This window comes from Pinus tabuliformis, chromosome J (genome assembly GCF_031772625.1).
Source record: "Pinus tabuliformis cultivar Carrire ecotype Pingquan chromosome J, CPIR1, whole genome shotgun sequence".
NCBI classification, from domain to species: Eukaryota; Viridiplantae; Streptophyta; class Pinopsida; order Pinales; family Pinaceae; genus Pinus; species Pinus tabuliformis.
In genome coordinates this window covers 1,295,540,632-1,295,561,133 of record NC_142295.1, presented here as the reverse complement: position 1 = coordinate 1,295,561,133, position 20,502 = coordinate 1,295,540,632, and the positions used below count along the sequence as shown (strand labels likewise).

Genomic DNA, 20,502 nt, shown 5'->3' with positions numbered 1-20,502 from the left:
CTCTTAAAATTATCATTTTTAAATTGCCTATAAATATGAACTTTTTATTACTATATGAATAAACCATTAAAATGTTATAAATAAGATATATGAAATAAAAATTCTTAATTTCTTTTTTATTATTATGTAAAGCCAAATTATGTTGAATTGTCAAAATTTAGACTTTAAAATTGTTAATATTCTTTTATTATATAAAGCTAACCTCTCCTAACCCAAAACATCACTTAAATCAATCTCTTATATCATAAAATATTCTAAAAAGTGAGATTTTATATTCTTTTCAACTTTAGTATTTTGTCAAATATTAAGAAATGCGAAACATAATATATATGTTAAAGAAGAAACATATTATATATCTTCAAGGAGAAACATATAATGGTAATGCAAAGTTTTAAAAGGTATGTGATCCTTAGGCTTATTGGAGAGTATATAAAAAATTTCACACCTTTTTATGAGATATGGGAGGAAAACATGTTAAAGATTTTTAATAAATATAAAATTTCCAAAATGATGCTAGTTACGTGTGATTCTTTTTTCATTGTTTGTGATTATGAAAAATGAAACTCAATGTTTTTTCATTAGTGCACACATATTTCATTATATAATTGCATATAGAAAAATCATTCCAGAGCCGATAACAATAAAAGTGAAGAATTTATGGTCCAACGTTATATTTAAGGGAGATGTTTAAGGATGACGTTTGAATTTTGTTTTTCATTTTAAGACATTTGGAGCAAATATTAGGAAGGACTTTGAGAAAGGATTGTCCTTGATTTTCGAAAATGGAGTTGTTCCTTTCCAGCCATATGCCCCAAGTGACCATCAAAGGGAGAGCTCATATGTTTTTTGGATGTTTTCTTTATAGCCATTTTTTTACACATATCCATAGAGTCCCCATGCCATTGATGTGAATTACTTGTTCGGTTTTTTTTAACCAAAATTTTTAACCAAACAAGAAAAATTAAAAAAAAAGCCTCAAGATCAAAGACTGAAACAAAGACCTATTGAAATACCTTTTAAAGTATGGAAAGAACTTGTAAAATCATATGAGAGGTTGGATGCACAAAGAAAAGCCAGCAATGAGAGCATTCAGGTATTGAATTTTTCATTAAACATTATTTAGAATGTATTAATACTTATAAGTATCTTAGACATGTATTTGTGTGAAAATAAATTGAATTGGTTTATGTTTAAGGACAAGGCATCCAAGGCGAGGTTAACCAAGAAAAAATTCACTCATCGTAGTGGCCAGAAAGGTTTAAAAGCACTGATAACAACCTTTGTAAGTATATTAAACATGTGATATTTTTTTAATAAATTTTGTACTAGAAGAAAGTCATTGTTATCTAATTTCTCCCTATTTACTGATTGATAGGAACTAAAATATGGAAGACCTCCAAATCATTTGGAAAAGGAGGTGCTGCAGCAAAAGAGATGGGTTGAATTTGTTGTTTGGATGGACTCTATGGTATGTAATCTTAGTTGGATTTCCAATATACTTTTAAACCATATTTTCATTTTATTTTTTAGTACTATTAGATATTATATCTTACCTCATTTTATGGTTAACATTGTATAACAAAAACATGCGTTGTGTTATGTAATTAATACTAACATGTAATATTGATTTTTTTTGTCAGAATGCTATAGGTAATGATTGCCAAGACGATGATCCAAATTATGTTCAACATATATCAGGAGATGATGAGGATGAGGATGATGGTGGTGAAGGAGGAGATGATGATGATAGTTGCGGTGTTGGTGATGATGTGGATCAGAGTAATGAGGATGGTCAAGATGATCATGAGGATGATCTTGGTGGTGGTAGCTAGGCATGCACATGCATTGTTTTTTATGAAGAAATTATTGTGTAGAATGACATTGTTATGTTTAGATGGGTGTTGTGAATTTACCCTATATCAATGAGACATTTTGATTTTGTAATCATACGATGAGTTTGATTTATGTATGTTGTTAATTTATCGTAGAATAACGATATTCATGAAATATTTTGATTTGTTAATCATATTTGAATTTTACTTGTTTTGATTAAAAATAATACTGATTTTATTAGTATTATGTTGCTATTTTATACATGTTTTGAAAATTGTTAATGACACATTGTTATTTTTTTGGATGGATGTTGTCAATTTCTCTTAAATTTCTTTACAAATGATTTTGAATTGTGATATCTGCTTTAATGATATTTAGAAACTATCATATATTTCACTATGAATCTATAAAGGGGGTCATATATGTAAAGAAAAATATACTCTATATAAGAAGTCAAATGCGGATGTAACCATGGATGCAAAATTGAAAGTAAAATTGGATGTTAAACTAAGAATTAATACAAAATGCAAACAATTGACATACAAAGTGTTTTAAATTAGAAGTGAAAAATTGTGCAATAGTTGACACAAAGAAGGGAACAAAACATGGCATACAAAAGGATATCAAATTGGGCAAAAACAAGGACACATAAATGGGCACCAAATTAGATGCAAAAAAAGACAACAACTAGATGTAAAATAAGATGCAAAGTTGAGCGTTAAAAAGAAGCAAAAAACGTTACAAATTAATATGCCAAATGATGATGCAAATAATGGTGTAAATTTGGGATGCAAACTTGGGTGCAAAAAAGGAAAAAAAAAAAAAAAGATGTAAGAAAAGACATAAAACAAGATGCAAAATGGGGCTGAAAAAAGGTGAAACCAAGGATGCCATATTGGATGTAAAAAATGATTCATAATCACATGCAAATTTAGGCTCGCACTCAGACACAAAATTATATGCAAATGTGGACACAAAATGAGGCAAAAAAAGATGCAAATTTGGATGGTGAAAACGATGTAAAACTAGACACCAAAAAAATGCAAAATTGGATGAAAAAGTCGGTGTAAATAATGGTGCAACATTGGACACAAGTAGACACAAAAAAATGGTGCAAAAAGGGGCATAAAATAGCTTAAAATTGGATGCAAAACTTGGTGCAAAAACAAATACAAAAGTAGACGTAAAAAATGGCTCTAAATTGAATGTACCATTAGACACAAAATAAGATGCAAAGGTGGACACAACACATGACTCAACATAAGATGCAAATATAAATGCAAATTTGGATGCTCAAAATGATGTAACATTAGATGCAAGAGATGGTGTTAAAAATGATGCAAAATTGGATGAAACAAATGACGCAAAATATGGTGCAAAATGAGATGGGAAAAATGGAGACAAATCAAACGTAAATGTGGATGTAAAAAATGGTCCAAAAAAAGATGCAAAAATGGGCACAAAAATGGATGCAAAATTTGGTGCTAAATCAAATTCAACACATGGTGCAAAGATAGGCACCAAAGCTGGTGCAAAAATAGAAGCAAAAACTAGTGTAAGACTAGATACAAAACCTGGCGTAAGACTAGATGCAAAAACTGACACAAAATGGATGCATAAAAAGACGTTAAATTGGATTCAAAATACAGTGTAAACTTGATGCAAATGATGGTGCAAAAATGGAAGCAAAGAATGACACAAAATAGGAAGCAAAAGAGAATGAAAAATAGATGCAAAAAATGACACAAAACTAGAAGCAAAACCTGTCATAAAATAAGATGCAAATCTTGGTTCAAAATTTGACGCAAAAAATGATGCATAGTTTGGTGTAAAAAATGATGCAAAATCTAGCGTGAAAAAGGATGCAAAATCAGGTGCAAAAAAGGACGCTTTAAAAATTGTACAATAGAGCCAGATTTAGCGCCAGGTTGCTCATCACAATTACAAAAAAAATGCACTAAAATTTGGCGCTAAATCTGGCGCAAATCGCTGGTTTTGTTGTAGTGAAAGAGAAAAAGTTAATTGGTATAGCAAAGTTTGGTATGCAGATCTTTGGCCGAAGATTAAAACCTTCCTCTGGCTCTTGATGCACCGAAGAACTCTTACTTGGGAGAACCTCCGGAAAAAAGGATTCATAGGCCCCTCACGATGCCCATTGTGTGAAATTGAGGAGTCGTCCATGAATCACCTCCTGAATACTTGTAAATGGAAAGAAAGCATATGGAAATGGATGGAGGCCATATTTAAGAGAGCAGAGAGGGATAGAAACTCAATACAGGAAAGCATAAGGAATTGGCGAAGCAACATTTCCAAATCCCAATTGGTTAACACATTATGGAAATTAACCCCAGGATTTAAAGTGTGGACGGCATGGAAAGAACGAAACTGGAGGGTGTTTCAAAATGAAGTTAAAACCACAGAAACCATTAAAGTCATCATTTTGCAAAATATGAGGGAAACGGTTCTTACCAGAGGGAAAGTAGAACAGAACAAGGATTTCTCAGTAACTGACCTGCAAATTCTGAAGGCATTTGGTATTGAGACAGGTTCCATCATGGTCTCCTCTGAACTACGTCAACAACAAGGACCCTCCATGAATGTCTAGTCACCACCACCAACAGGCTTTCAAAAACTCAACTTTGATGGGGCTTCCCGTGGGAATCCTGGTCCGGCAGGTATAGGAGGGGTCCTTCAAAACCAAGAAGGAGAAATACAACATATTGTCAATCAATCATTGGGTGAAGTAACCAACAATGAAATGAAGTTTGTGGCCTTAGAGCAAGGATTACGAATTCTAATATGCCTAAACACAGGAGCTACAGTGGTGAAAGGAGACTCCCTTTTGGCGATCAATGCAGCAAGGAAAATGAAAATGGGGGGGAAACCGAGTAAGGTTACTAAGCACTGGAGGTTGGCCAAGGTCACAGAGCTCATAGCTGAGCATCTCTCAAGTCTCGACGATATCATTCTGCAAGCTGTGAGAAGAAAGGCAAATGCAGTGGCTGATTGTCTGGCCAACTACGGGATTGATCACCACTTCACCTACCCGGACACCTGTTGGTATGATGTCACATGCACAGAACTTCGGGATAAGTGTTTACTCCTCTCGAGACAAGACGTTCGTTAAAGGAAGGAGGGTGGCTGAGGTACGTTGGATCATGCCTTAACAGCAAATGAAGAGGGACTATCGGAGGAACATCGAGCGTAAGGACCATGAATTACATGAAGAAGAGTGGGAAATCATGAACAAGGACAAAGTGCAACAAACGAGGAGATCGAGCTACAAAAAATATGATAGGAGACGGCAACAAATCACAGGGGAGGACACTTGGCGTTCTTTCAATTGCCTCAAGCGTGGCAGAGTTAAGACGCTGGATACGCATCATGAACAGGAATTGGGAATTTGTAATCGCAGTTATTATGGTAGGAACAATGCCTATCCGACGGCGGAGTGGAAGATCTGCCACACCTTCACACCCGCAACTATATCTAAAGCTTCCAACTAGGAAATTAGCATATTGACTTCTCCCGGCTCGCCTCTTAGCATTCGCAGTGCTGCTAAACTATCCAGTGATTTCGCGACCTGCAATAGCATAATGGTGCGTGAAGGAAGTCGAAGTGTTTGCGCTAACCGGGATCTGAGGAAGGCCTGGGAGGCTTATGAGACACGAACCACCCAGAAGGAAAAGCACAAAATAGCAGAGCTTGAAGCTGTAGTAACAGAGGAGGAAGAACGTATGAACGAGCAAGATTTGGAGAAGGAAATGGAGTGGATTTCTGATCCAGGCACATCAACCACAAGAGCAACTCAATTTGTTCGAACCCAGGCAGAAATGTGGAGGATGAAAACCATGTTGGCTAAGGCGCTCAGCATGCAGGCAGCCGAATTCAAAAAAGTTAAACAAGTTGTCTCTCTTAATTCAACGGAGAATCTGGCGAGGCTTGATGCCTTGGAATTCAATCTCAGCGCCTTGACTCAGGAGATCGGAGTCCTCTCGAGGAAAGTTAGTGTACTCATCAGTATCCTCAGGCTCTCCATGCAACAGGAAGCCACTGCAGGGAATGCAGCCGAGAAGGAGGTAATCGACACCAGTCAGGGGAAGAGGCCCATTCTTCAGAGGATTCCGCAGACTGAGAAAACCACTGCAACGGCCGGCCCAAGTCATCCCAGTAAAGACTATGTTACCCTGAAGCTATAATGGCTTCTTTGTTCCTGTTATCTTGTTTTGATTTTGTTATGTTATGTTCATGGCATCTAGACTCCTGGTTTCAAGTAGCAGTAGAGGTCCTCTTGGCCTCTATCGGTCCTGTTGGCACTACTGTCCAGCAGCCCTGCGTGGTTAGCTCCGGGTTCAGTAGTTGAAGTTTTAGTTGCTTTTAGTCTTTTTGAGCATGCGTCAAGGTTGTGGCTTAGTCTGTGCATGCAGACCCTTTTGTATCCTATGTATTTTATGAATTAATATAAAACCGCTGATTTACAAAAAAAAGATATGTAATATTTTACAAAATATTAATAATAAAAATAAGTAAATGTATACATGCTTACATGAGGCATATTTTAACATTTTGATGTGGAGAATGTGAATTATAAATAAAATATTTCAATGTCAACTGCATATATACCATACCAACCTAAATCTATTTAAGCGTATTATATCAACCTAATTTTACAATCATAGTTTCAACCATACTAAACTTTGTAATTTATAAAAATATCTTTGCATTTTTTTTAAGTCGTTTTGCATGCAATTTCATATATAAAAGTTTGATATAAGTTCACCAATACATAATCTATAATAAATATTATTTCATAAAATAAACATCATGATGATAACCATCTAACAATCATAAACATCATCTAAGATACACATTTGAATTCACTACCATCATCTAATTATATACGCTTCTAGCACATATAAACGTCATTAGCTATCACAAAATCGAATAATCTAACAGGGCATCATCATCGTGTGATCATTTAACAAAACACAAACATTCTAATCTAACATCATCACCACACACATCCTCAAATTAATATAAATCTCATGTCAAATAACTACTATATTCACATACACATCTATCTGCAAGCACATTAAATGAACATATCTAACATGACCTAACAATATACACATCAACATTAACATATAAATTAAGTAGATAAACATGAACAAAAAGAATGCAATATATATATATATATATATAGATATACACAAACAAGTCAAAGAGCTACATCAAGTCAAATATCTACAATCAAATATCTGATAAAACAGACGTAGTACCAGGCTGGTTTGTAGTAGAAGACGATGGATGGTCAACTACTGCATGATCAACATCTATCAAACTCAACTAAGGTGGAGAAGAAAGTGGTTGGTCTGCATGAGTAGAAGATGATGGATGATCAACTGCGTCTGCGCCTTGAACGTGGTCTAGTGAAATATGAGATGGAGGAGGAGGAGGTTGGTTTGTTGATCTGTCAGGAGAAACATGAGGCACATCCTCTAGCTCTAACATCTCATCATCAGACGACTGACGAGATGGAGTACTACTAGAAGGATCACCGACACCTTGATGGCCATGATCCGATGGGGTGGTACTACCAGAAGCATCATGATCACCACCCTCATCACCTTCATCGCCCTGATCATCATCATCAGCACCCTCATCTGATGTATATGTTGTTGCATGGTGCTGGCATGTATCCCTCATCGTTGTCAGTACCCTACTAGCTCCGATGATATGCCACGTAAGAGACATCATCTCACGCAGACAGTGCCTATACAAACCCATGAAACTATAATAGTGGTGATATCTTGAGGCCTCACAGTACAAACTCCTGCATCAATCAAAACTGTGGTCAATCTATTGTAGTGGTCCATCTGAACTCGCAGACCATGTCTACGGCCCCGGACACCCATGCCCCCTTGAGGATGTGCCTCACCCTCTTGGGCCTCGCCCATCTCCTCGACATCTGGTGGGGGAGGAGGCACGTCCCCATCAAATGTGCCGATATCTACAAAATATATAGTACAGATAAATAATTAGACAATTTCATTAAACAATTTAATAAAACAAGTTAAATAATGTGCTAGAATAAATTTTATTCTAATTCATTAAAACAATAAAATGAAACTAGCTGATTAATTTAAAGAAACACTAATATTACCTCTATCATCTAGAGGCTCAGCCACTGTGAAGAAGATGTTGGGACACCCTTTCCAATCAATCCCCGCATATGAAAACGCCAACATGACAAATGCATGGTCATCCTCACTGACCAGTAGCGCCAATGCCTCACAAGAAATCATCGCTGGAAACTCTGGTAGGCCCCTCTTGGGCATCATCTTCCCCCACATGTGCATCCAAACCTCAGTGGTTGGCCTAGGATGGCGATGGAAAAATGTAGGCCTCGTCTCTAGAAACCTCTCAAAAAATAAACAAAAAAACTCGGAAGTGAAAGGGAAGGTCACCCTCCCATGTCTCAATGCACGACATCTATATAAAGCTATGAAAAATTGCCTCAAAAAAATGGTATACCATCTGATGCAAAGTGGAATATGAATCAAAGAATCGACATAATATAAAAGAGGGCAACTAATGCACTACCCATTAGTACTAGAGTGTGTAATGGTGGTTACTAATAGTGAGAGGCACCTAACCTCCTCTACAGCAAAAGAATAAATTTGTAGTTGTCCACCACAGACCTGAAAAGTTGATGGATGGACTGCATGAGGTCCGACATATCTTAGAGTGTATGCAAGTTGAGTCTCAGTTGCAACCTCATGGGGGACATCAGGGAAATGGGGAAAATCCTCCCCTCTCCTAGATAGGCCAGTGATAAAGTACTTGTCCTCCTCAGTGGGCTTATACCATGCCATAGGAACAACATGGAAGGCTTTCTCCTAGACATTCTACCTGCAGATCAGATGCGCCAAAAAGACAGAGTGCGCCTTAAGGGATATAGCCTCCTCATAGTACTTGAGGAGGCCTACTTTCCTCAAGAGTGCTTGGGTTATGGAAGTAATAGGGCGGGGATATAAATCTCTATCCCTCTCTCTAGACTACCACGTTTGGATCATATTGTATGGGTCTGCTTGTTGGCCTATTTGTGTTGCCATTGATGTCACATGTTGAAGTCATGTACTCATGAGTCTACATGTCAAGTCTTGAGTATGTTGTATACTTGTTGAAAGTTGTCATGCTGATGTAACTTTATGTACTAAGTCTCAGAAGATCTGTAGGAGAGGTGTCATGAGGTAACAAGGCCTCACCTAAATCTGAGCTACACCTGTTCTAGAGGTCTAGTTGATGTTGAGTGTGATTTCTTTTTGAAGTTATGTAGCTGGGTTTATGATGTCAATATGAGTTTGGAAGGATGGTTTACAAGTCATTTCACTCCCTTGAATCTTTGTTGCAAGTTTAAGGGTTGGATCCTTGTTTTAAGCCATGCTTTGCCCGAGTTGCATGGATGGAGGCTCATCAGAGTGACTGGAACAGCCCAGTCGCATGGAGGACAAGCCCATGCAAGCGACTAGCCTTCCAGGAAAGTTTTTCCAGACTTGTGTGTGTGACTGGGAGGTTTTATGAGATTTTCTCTGGATTTCTCGTGCTCCTGTGGAATTAAATTATTTTTGGCGAAGCTTATTGACAGATTTTTCCAGAAAAAGGCCACGACAAGTTGTGGGGCCTCCAGAAATTGATCAAGTTTGAAATTATTAAAAGGGATAGTGGAAGTAGTGGTTTGATATGGTCAAGATTCCAATCTCAATCATTTTTGAAGTGTGTGAAAAGTTTTTGTGTGAGCTCCATCATCTGAAAAATTAATTGACTTAACCATCTCCAGTTTCTACAAATATGAGAAGAAAGGAAGTTCATTTGGGTGGTTCTCTTGCAATGTGAGTGAGTGAGTGTGCATGTGTTACTAGTGCACAATGAATTATGCAATGAGTTTAGAGTTTCAAAATTGCAGTGAGCTTCAAAGATTATTCTTTAGCAGTGTTTTAGATTTGTGTGCAGAGATTGAAGATTAGTTTGGAGAGTGTGTGTGGAGAGAATTTTTCTCTCTATTGGAGTGTGGATTGTTGATGCATGAGTGTGTCTATTTGTTGCATGTTCTGTTTATGCAACAATATTTTCTGAATCATATCATTTTGCAGCAAGAATTGTTTGTACTTGGAGTGGGGGCTTCAAGCAAAGTGCATGTTGATTGTCTATTACAGGAGTGGGTGCTCCAATTTGGTTGTAGCCAACATTTCTCATTTCAGTTACGAGGTGGGTGCTCCATTGGTAGTGGTGGCTAGTTGATGTAATGTAAATGAGAATAATTTTGAAGCAATAGATAATAAGAAGAAGCAGCAAACAGTTCGGTGGTTTTTTGCCCTAGAGGGGGGTTTTTCCACCTAAAATCTATGTGTATACATGTGATTATTGTTTATGTGTTTCATGTGCTTGATATTACTATATTTGTTGAAGTGAAATTTTGAATGAGTTTTAATTGCAAAAAAATTATAATATTCTTGTAATATTGATTCACCCCCAGTTGAAGGAAATGTAACTAGGTTCGGTCTTCATAAATGTACTTTTGATATTTGTATTTATTAAAGAAAAGAAATATTATTTTTAATACATGTCAATGGTTTTCTTGCTCATTTAAATAGGTCTAGCACATGTTAAAGTGTTATAGGTGAGTCAAATAGTCAAAAGAAAATGTTAAATACCTTAAGGACATGTTACACCATGTATATAATTGTTTTAGAGTCAAAAGGAATACCTCCAAGCAAAGTCGAAGTCATCTCCTTGCAACGAAAGCCTTCAAGCAGCAAAATGGTGAAGAAATAGACAAGTCGACCTCAGGTCTTCATGTCGGCCTCAAGTCGGCTTAAAATAAGGAGACAGACTCCTATATAAGGAACCATTAGACCTTCTCAATGTAGAATATAATCATCTCTGGAATCAGCGAGAGAGAGGATGAGTAAAGGGTACAAAAAGGGAAATTCTAAGGGTCTCCAAGTGTAGCGAAGAAGAAGGGAAGAAGAGTGAAGTTTTGGACTGTTTCTAGGGCTAGAAACAGTCACACGTTTGAAGAAAGAGGAGGATTGTATACAGGTATAACACAATTAACATAACAACCAAGTATCCATCTTTGTTTGGGCTATATCTTAGGCCTACAAGGCCTCTCACTCAAGCAAAGAAGTCCTCTCTCAATCGAAGATAAAAAGAACCTAAACTACAAGCTAACCTATCACATGTGCGAGAATTTAGGGCTATTGTACAGTCATATCAATTTGCATATATATCTCAAGAAGTATTTCATTGGAGCAAGAAAAGGGTGTCTCCATAAGCAAAGGACATCACCAAGAATTGAAGAAGGAACATCTCATCTAGAAGCTCACATAAGCAAGGTCTATCTCTAGACAAGGAACGAAGAAGAAGGTCAAAGTACTGGGGAGAAAAGTGCCAGAAGAAGAAATACTAAGTGTCAGAGAACAAAGTACAGAAAAGAGGAAGGACTTGAATTATGTTTGGAGGACATCCTAGTCAAGGGTCTAGGGTCTGGCATTGATCAATAAAGAAGCTTCAATAATAGAAACTTACCAAAGGGTTTTCCTCTCTAAGAGAGAGAGGTTTTGTCCCTAGAAGAGAGCCAACATTTGTGCTCTTGTCTTTATATTTTTGGTAGTAGTTTGATGAAACACACACTCTAATAATAAGAAGAACATCCAGCTAAGATAATTGTAAAAGTTCTTCACAATTTTCTATCAAGTCAAGAAGAATCCTAATATACATACTAGCCCTTGATTCTTCAACATGGTATCAGAGCTAAGGTGACACATTAAGGAAAGGGCATATCAAGAACACTAATCAAGGAAGGACATCTACAAAAGGTTAAGAATCTAACCAAGAAGTCTCAATCACTTCAAGGACAAGAAGTTCTACCATCTATCATTCATCAAGGAAGACTATAGATCAAGAATAAGAGCCTTACACAAAGGCACCTACAAGAAGATCAAATCAAAGTAGGACCTACATCAAGCTACAAGTCATCAAGCAACTCTCATCATCAAGCAAGTCCACTTGGAGAAAGCAACTTGAAGAACATCAAGATCTAAGGAAGGCAAGCCATCAAGTCTTCAAGGAGAAAGAAAGTCTACTACATCTCAAAATCTATCAAGTAAGTATATGTTCGCTTCTGAATATACATCAATGTCTTTTTGCAAGGAAAGCAATAAATTGGTAGGTACCAATAACTTTCTTGCATGGAAGAAGAGGAATGATTTACTTCTCAAGGAGAATGAACTCCTAGAACACATCAAAGGGAATGTTACTACTCTTGCTAAGGAACAAACTCAAGCCTCAACCAAGTATAATGAGGATGATACAAGATCTCAAAGGATTCTAATAGAATCCATCAAAGACTCTCTCATTCCTTATGTCTCCAAGTTGGAGACATCCAAAGATGATATGTAGGCAAGCTAAGATGAAGCAAGAAGTGCCACACCAAGGACAACCAAATGAAGCTAAGATGATCAAAGAAGAATCAAGATTTAGCATGTATGCATCAAAGTCTAGTCATGTTATCATTTGAATATTATTGAGTCATGGGAATAGTTCTATAACATCATCAAGTAGGAAAGAATATCTTTCACCAATGACATGCTCAAAGACATGTACTATAATGCAATGAAGGTCAACAAAATAAAATATTCACATAAGGAGTATAAGATTGTTGACTAAGAAGCAAGTAAAGAAGAAATGTTGACTAGTCCTAGAAGCAAGCAATGAATTTCTGCCACAAGGAGAAGAAAGTAATTGACCAATCTATCCAAGAAGAAGCAAAAGAAGAAAGAGATCAAGCTTGTGAAGAACACCATGATCACCGAGAATCACTATCTGAAAAGATACTTTGAAGACATCTCCTGGAAGAAGGCATGACAACTCTGACAAAGGAAGAAAAATATCAAAGGACCCTTGACACCTTTGAAGGCCTTGGAGATATGAAAGGTGCAGATAACTGATTATACTCTACATAGTTGTCATGATGAAGAAGCCATCCAACAAAATCACCATTTAATGTTGAAGCAATATCAGGATGAAATCATGAAGGGCTACTAGATCAGAGCATAGGAACAAGCAAGTACAAAGAAGCATCCATGTGAAGAATAGTCTAAAGCATAGACGAGATGACAAAGAATGACCAGATGACAAGAGAACCTGATATATGACAAGAATGCCACTTTCCACAAAGAAAGAATTGACATGACAAACTAGGAAGGAAAGTGATCGATGGATGGTGCCCTACCAAGAAGAAGTTCGACAAAAGACTTCATGACATCAAAGGAAGGAAGGAGATCAAGCAGATGGAGGACCCATGAAGGAGAAGTTGTTGATGAATGGACAAGTCCCTAGCTAAGAGGGAGTTAAAACAAGTTCCCAATTACAAAGGAACTTGGACAAGTACCTTGCCAAAGGATACTTGGGCATGTCTTCCTCAATTGAGAGGAAGAGATAGACACAACATTATTGTATTCACTTGGGAAGAAAGAATGGGAGGATTAGGTAATCATCTGGCATCTGATACTCTTTGAGGATGTGTAAGGCATCCAAGACAAGAGTAGGCAAGAGGACCGATATTCTTTGAGGTTTGGGAACCCAAGAGAAGAATAATCCTAGAAGGTCATAATCAGTGAACACCCAGGTGTGTATGTACCTTGAGATACAATGACTAAGGTGTCTATAATTCATTGGTCTTGCCAACATTGTGCTCTGGTCTATTGAGAGATAGAGCTGTCAGTCAAGGCCTTGTTGTGGAAGAAATTATGGTTATTATGATGCAATAACATATAGATTGGAAATCCGGTTTCTCTTATGTGAATTCTTCAAGATTGAAACATAGACAAACACCTAGTAATGTTGTATGAATACCTCCCTAGTTAAGAGGGAGTGTTGAAGGAAATGTAACTAGGTTCGGTCTTCATAAATGTACTTTTGATATTTGTATTTATTCAAGAAAATAAATATTATTTTTAATATATGTCAATGAGTTTCTTGCTCATTGAAATAGGTCTAGCACATGTTAAAGTGCTATAGTGAGTCAAATAGTCAAAAGAAAATTTTGAATACCTTAAGGGCATGTTACACCATGTATATAATTGTATTAGCGTCAAAAGGAATACCTCCAAGAAAATTCAAAGTCATCTCCTTGCAATGAAAACCTTAAAGTAGCAAAATGGTGAAGAAATAGACAAGTCTTCATGTCGGCCTCAAGTCGGCTCAAAAGAAGGAGACATACTCCTATATAAGGAGCCATTAGACCTCCTCAACATAGAAGATAATAATCTCTAAAATCAGTGAGATAGAGGATGAGTAAAGGGTACAAAAAGGGAAAGTCTAAGGGTCTCCAAGTGCAGCGAAGAAGAAGGGAAGAAGAGCGAAGTTTTGGACTGTTTCTAGGGCTAGAAACAGTCACATGTGCAAAGAAAGAGGAGGATTGTATACAGGTATAACAGCAGTAACATAACATTCAAGTATCCATATTTTTTTGGGCTAGATCTTAGGCCTACAAGGCCTCTCACTCAAGTGAAGAAGTCACTCTCTCAAGTGAAGATTAAAAGAGCCTAAACTACAAGCTAAACTATCACACATGCAAGAATTTAGGACTGTTGTACAGTCATATCAGTTTTCATATATATCTCAAGAAGTATTTCATTGGAGCAAGAAAAGGGTGTCTCCATAAGCAAAGGACATCATCAAGAATTTAATAAGGGAAATCTCATCTAGAATCTCACATAAGCAAGGTCTATCTCTAGACAAGGAACGAAGAAGAAGTTCAAAGTGCTGGGGAGAAAAGTGCCGAAAGAAGAAAGACTAAGTGTCAGAGAAAAAAGTGCAAAAATGAGGAAGGACTTGACTTGTGCTTGGAGGACATCCTAGTCAAGGGTCTAGGGTTTGGCATTGATCAATAAAGAAGCTCCAGTAAGATAAACTTACCAAAGGGTTTTCCTCTCTAAGAGAGAGAGGTTTTGGCCCTGACAGAGAGCCAACATTTATGTTCGTGTCTTTATGTTTTTGGTAGCAGTTTGATGAAACACACACTCTAATAATAAGAATAATATCCAGCTAAGATAATTGTAAAAGTGCCTCATTAATTGTTATCAAGTCAAGAAGAATCCTAATATACATACTAGCCCTTGATTATTCAACACCCCCCCCTCCCCCCGATTGTTATCAAGTCAAGAAGAATCTTAATATACATACTAGCCCTTGATTATTCAACACCCCCCCGCTCTCATTATTACTTTTTTCTAACAATTAGTATCAGAGTTTTTTCCTTTACTGAAGCTTGGCCTCTGAAAGGAAAATTCGAGAAGGGACAATGGTTGGCCATGATGTGAAAGTTCCAATTTTTTTTATGTTGAAAACTAAAACTTATGGAAGATGAGAATGGAGGGGAACCTCATGAGTTTAGGTGTTGATGTTTTCTCTACTATGGTGACTGGTTATACTATTCTTGATGTTCTTCCTTCAGACCCTGATGGAAAGAAGATTTTTCAAAATAATGCAAAAGCAAGAAATGCCATTATTGTTGCACTTAGTGAGAGTGAGCTGATAAAAGTCATGCATTGTAAATCAGCCAAATAAGTTTGGGACAAACTTGAGAATAGCTATGAAGGTGATAAGAAGGTGAAGAAAGTGAAGCTCCAAACCTATAAGATGAGGTTTGAGAGCTTGAAAATGAAGGAAGATGAAACTATTGCAGAATATTTTCAAAGAGTTGAATCAGTAACAAATATGATCAAGAGCATAGATGAAAATTTTCAAGATGAAATCATTATTGAGAAAATCTTGAGGTATTTACCAACAAGATTTAATCTAAAGGTTTTTGCTATTGAGGAGATAATTGATTTGAGCACTCTTACTATGGAACAATTGCTTGGAATTCTTACAGCTTATGAGATGCGCATGGTAGAAGAGAAATTTGAATCTAGTGAAGTTGCTTTCAAAGCCTCCAAGAAGGTCAAGGCTGTCACCAAAAAGCTCAAGAAACTTCCAAAGAAAATCAAGGAAGAGGAAGAGTATTCTAGTAGTGAATCTGATGATGAATTTGCTCAATTTTCCAATAGATTAGAAAGAGGTTCTGGAAAGTATAAGGGCAAGCTTCCTTTCAAGTGCTTCAAATGTGGATAAGTCATACATTTCGTTGCAAAATTTCCACACAAAATAAGTGAAAATGAAGGAAAGAAGAAGGTTATGAAGAGCAAAGATAAAACTCAGAATTTTTGAAAAGATAAATCCCAAAAGAGAAATTTTTACTCAAAAGAAGGAAGTGATATTTCAGATGAAAGTAGTGAGAAATATTCATCAGAAGAAGAAGAGCACAATGAATGTGTTCTCATGGCTTTTGATTCTAAAAATGAATCAGATCTTGAGGATGGAGAGAATGATTATGAAGGTGAGCTCATTACTGCATTTGATGAGCTAAGCAAATCTAGAAATAAAATAAGTTGTTGAAAGAGGAAATACGCAAGTTAAAGGAGAATAAATCTTCTTTGGTTGATAATTCTTTGAAGACTCAATTCCATGAGCTTGAGAAATTCAAATAAAATTTGTTGCAACAAATTGTGATTCAACAAAATAATTTGGCTGAGTTGGAGAAGGAAAATGAATCTTTGAAGCAGAATATTGAAGGAGCTCCTATTGAATGCACTCATGAAGAAGACATCATCTGCTTAAAGAGAGAATTGGAAGAAGCAAAAATGAGAGAAAATGTGCTCACCAATCAGGTGGAAGAATGGAAAGAAAATTATCACAAATTTGAAGTAGAAAGTGTTGCTTTCAGGGAAAATCTTTCAAAATCATAAACTAAATTGTCAAGGGATCTGAAACCTTGCAAAATATTCTCAACATGCAAAGGTCACCAGAGGACAAAACTGGTTTGGGATACAAGCCTCCTCTACAAAATGCCAAAGATCAGCCAAGTACCAGTTATGAAAATGCTTTGAAAGGAAAATAAAATCAATCAAATATTGTTGCAACTAGCAAGAATGTGCAAAAGAATGAAGTTGAAATCAAATCAGCAGAAAATCAGCAAGTCAAGCAAGAAAAGTCCTCAAATTTCACTTCCCCATCATGGCAACAAAAAGTCAGGTATCCTACATTATTTTATGGTTATTGCTTTGCATGTAATAATTTTGGACACAAAGCCATAAATTGTAGGTTGAAGATGTTTCCTAGAAGAAATGTTGATAGATCAAGAATTTCTCAAGGGACAAATATTTTGCATGCTAATGGAAATAATTATTTTTCTCCACTAATGAATGAGATTGAGTGTTTCAAATGCAATAACTTTGGTCACAAAGACAGATTGGACAAGAAAACCAAAGCTCAAAATGTGCTTTATGTTGATGGATTGAAGCACAATATCCTAAGTGTGAGTCAGATGTGTGATAATGGGCATGAGGTGACTTTCAAATCTAAAGAATGTGAGATTAGAAATGAAAATTCAGGAAAGTTGGTGGCAAAGGCTATTAGAAGTGACAGCAACATGTATGTTTTTTATGACACTAGACACAATTATTGCATGAGAAAAATAGAAGAGTCTTGGCTATGGCATAGAAGATTGGGACATGTTAATTTTGATAATCTAATCAAAATTAGCAAGAGTGGAGTAGTTAGAGGTTTACCAAGATTGGCCAAACCAGAAAGCACAATATGCAAGTCATGCCAATTTGGGAAACAAACAAGAGTGCATTTCAAATCCAAGGAGTTCACTACAAGCATACCATTGGAGCTAGTGCACACAGATGTCTTAGATCTGATAGAGGAGGTGAGTTCATGTCCAAAGAATTTTAAGATTTTTGTTAAGAGCATGGGATCAAGAGGAAATACTCCATAGCTAGAACACCACAACAAAATGGAGTAATGGAAAGGAAAAACAGGTTGGTCCAAAACATGGCACAAGCAATGTTAGATGAAGTTGGTGTATCAAATACTTTTTAGGGAGAAACAACTCAAACAACAGTATATTTGGCCAATAAAGTTCTTCTTAGGCCTAATAGTGATAAAACTCCATATGAGTTGTGGAAAGGAAGACCAACAAAAGTTGATCACTTCAAAATATTTGGGAGAAAGTGCTACATCAAGAAGATTGAAGACAAGCTTGGGAAGTTCGAACCAAGAGCTAATGAGGGCATATTCCTTGGATATTCCTTCAAGAGAAAGGGATACAAATGCTACAACAAGAGAACCAAAAAGGTAATTGAAGGTATTGATATTGTTGTTGATGAAAATTTGCCTAAATATAATGATTCCCAAGATGTTGCAGTTGATCATGATTTCATAGAATATGAGGATCAAGAATTTTTTGAAGAAGAGGAAGAAGAGAGAAATACCTCCACTACAAAGAAGGCTCCACCAAGTCACATTCAAAAGAAGCACCCGAAAAGTAAAATTCTTGGAAGCAAATATCTTGGAGTGCAAACAAGGAGAAAGTTTTTGGATAGCTTCAATCAAGCACATTTTGCACTTTGTCTCAAGTAGAGCCCAAAATCTTCAATGAGGCTAAAGAAGATCAATTTTGGGTCAAAGAAATGAATGAAGAATTAGATCAGATTGAGAAGAACAACACATGGGATCTTGTGCCAAGGCCAAATGATAAAAACATCATTGGAACCAAGTGGGTGTTCAAGAACAAGCTAAATGAAGAAGGCAAAGAGATAAGGAACAAAGAAAGGCTTGTGGGCAAAGGGTATGCTCCGGTAGAAGGTATTGATTTTGATGAAACTTTTGCACTGTAACTAGATTAGATGTTATAAGAATGTTTTTGGCCTTTGCATGTCACAAGAAAATCAAAGTTTGTCAAATGGATGTAAAATCCACTTTTTTGAATGGTGATTTAGAAAAGGAAGTGTATATAGAGACGCATCCTGGACGTTTCTTATTGGGTGATGATGATAATCTAGTGTGCATGTTGAAAAAGGCTCTTTATAGCTTGAGACAAGCTCTAAGAGCACGGTATGCAAAGCTAGACAAACATCTACAATAGCAAGGCTTCAAAAAGGGATCTACGCACAACAATTTACATATCAAATTTGACGCTGATCATTTTCTAATAATTGCTATATATGTATATGACATTATCTTTGGGAGCGATTTTGAGATGATTGGCCTAAATTTTGCACAAGAAATGCAAAAAAAAAAAAATTGAGATGTCAATGTTGGGTGAGCCTACTTTCTTTCTTGGTTTGCAAGTTATTCGAGATGAAAAAGGCATTTCTATTTCTCAATCAAAGTATCTTAGAGAGAAACTAAAATAATTTGGCATGGAAGATTGCAAACCTATGTGCACTCCTATGTTTACTAGTTGTAAATTGAGTAAAGATGATGAATCACCATAAGTAAATCAGTCCATGTATCGTTCCATGATTGGAAGCTTATTGTATCTAACTTCTTCTATAACTAATATTATGCTAGCTACTAGATTGATCTCAAGATTTCAAGATAATCCCAAGGAGACTCGTCTTAATGTTGTAAAGAGGATCTTCAAGTACCTTCAAGGCACTCTTGACTATGGATTATGGTATCCTAATGGTAAAAGTTTCAATTTGATCACTTTTACTAATGTTGATTGGGTGGTAGTATTGATGACAAGAAAATCACTTCAGGAGAAGCTCATTTTTTGGGGGATTGTTTGGTTTCTTGTGCAAGCAAGAAACAAAGCTCTATCTCTTTGTCCACAGCTGAAGTTGAATATATAGTAGCAGCCACTTGTTGTACACACATATTATGGATGAAGCAAACTCTTCAAGACATGCATGTTGAGTATGAAGATCCTCTTCCCATCATGGTAGACAACACAAGTGCAATAAGAATCTCCAAGAATTTGGTTCTTCATTCCAAGACCAAACACATACCAATAAAATATCATTTTCTAAGAGAACAAGTGGTCAACAAAGTTGTGAAGTTGGAATATATTGCTTCAAATGAACAAATTGTGGATATCTTCACCAAGCCACTTCCAAGAGAGCAATTTGAATATCTTAGAGAGCATATGGGTGTTGTGCCTTTTTGAAGGCATTGAAGAGTTTTTTATGGAGTTTATTATTGCCAAATGGTTGCCACCAAGAGCACTTTCAGCTGCAAAATTTGGAGAATGGGTGGTGATTGGTTGTTTGCATGCTTTTCAAGTCATTATGAACTATTTTTCTTGCTTCTTCTTGCTTCATTTCAATATGGGTTGCTTATTCATGTATATTTCTTCTTCAAGATGGTGTGGTCTCATATATTTAGGGGGAGTATTTTTTCACCTCTTCAGGGGGGGATCTCATTTTTGTTTATGTATCACATTGTTGTTATGTATTTTATCTTGCCATGTAAAGCCCCTTACATTGATGTCAAAGGGGGAGAGAGAGTGAGTTGTGTATGTGCTCAGCTTCATATTGGTGTATGTAAATGTAATATTTATTTTGAGAAGCTACAAGTTGACATCTTTGGCAAAGGGGAGTTTGTTGGCTTGTGTTGCCATTGACGTCACTTGTTGAGTTCATGTACTCATGAGTCTATATGTCAAGTCTTGAATTTGTTTTATACTTGTTGAATTTTGTCACAATGATGTAATTTGTTGTAATAAGTCTCAGAAGGTCTGTAGGAGAGGTGTCATGAGGTAACAAGGCCTCA

At 36.5% G+C, this 20,502-nt stretch overlaps 1 protein-coding gene across 1 annotated transcript; it reads left to right on the top strand.

Moving 5' to 3' along the window:
• The first annotated feature begins 1,073 nt into the window (after positions 1-1,073).
• LOC149232035 (uncharacterized) lies at positions 1,074-2,007 on the top strand. Its single transcript, XM_089376421.1, has 3 exons — positions 1,074-1,282; positions 1,376-1,468; positions 1,641-2,007. The coding sequence occupies exons 1-3, from the start codon at positions 1,154-1,156 to the stop codon at positions 1,830-1,832; spliced, it is 414 nt and encodes a 137-aa protein (XP_089232547.1). The 5' UTR covers positions 1,074-1,153; the 3' UTR covers positions 1,833-2,007.
• Positions 2,008-20,502: the final 18,495 nt, after the last annotated feature.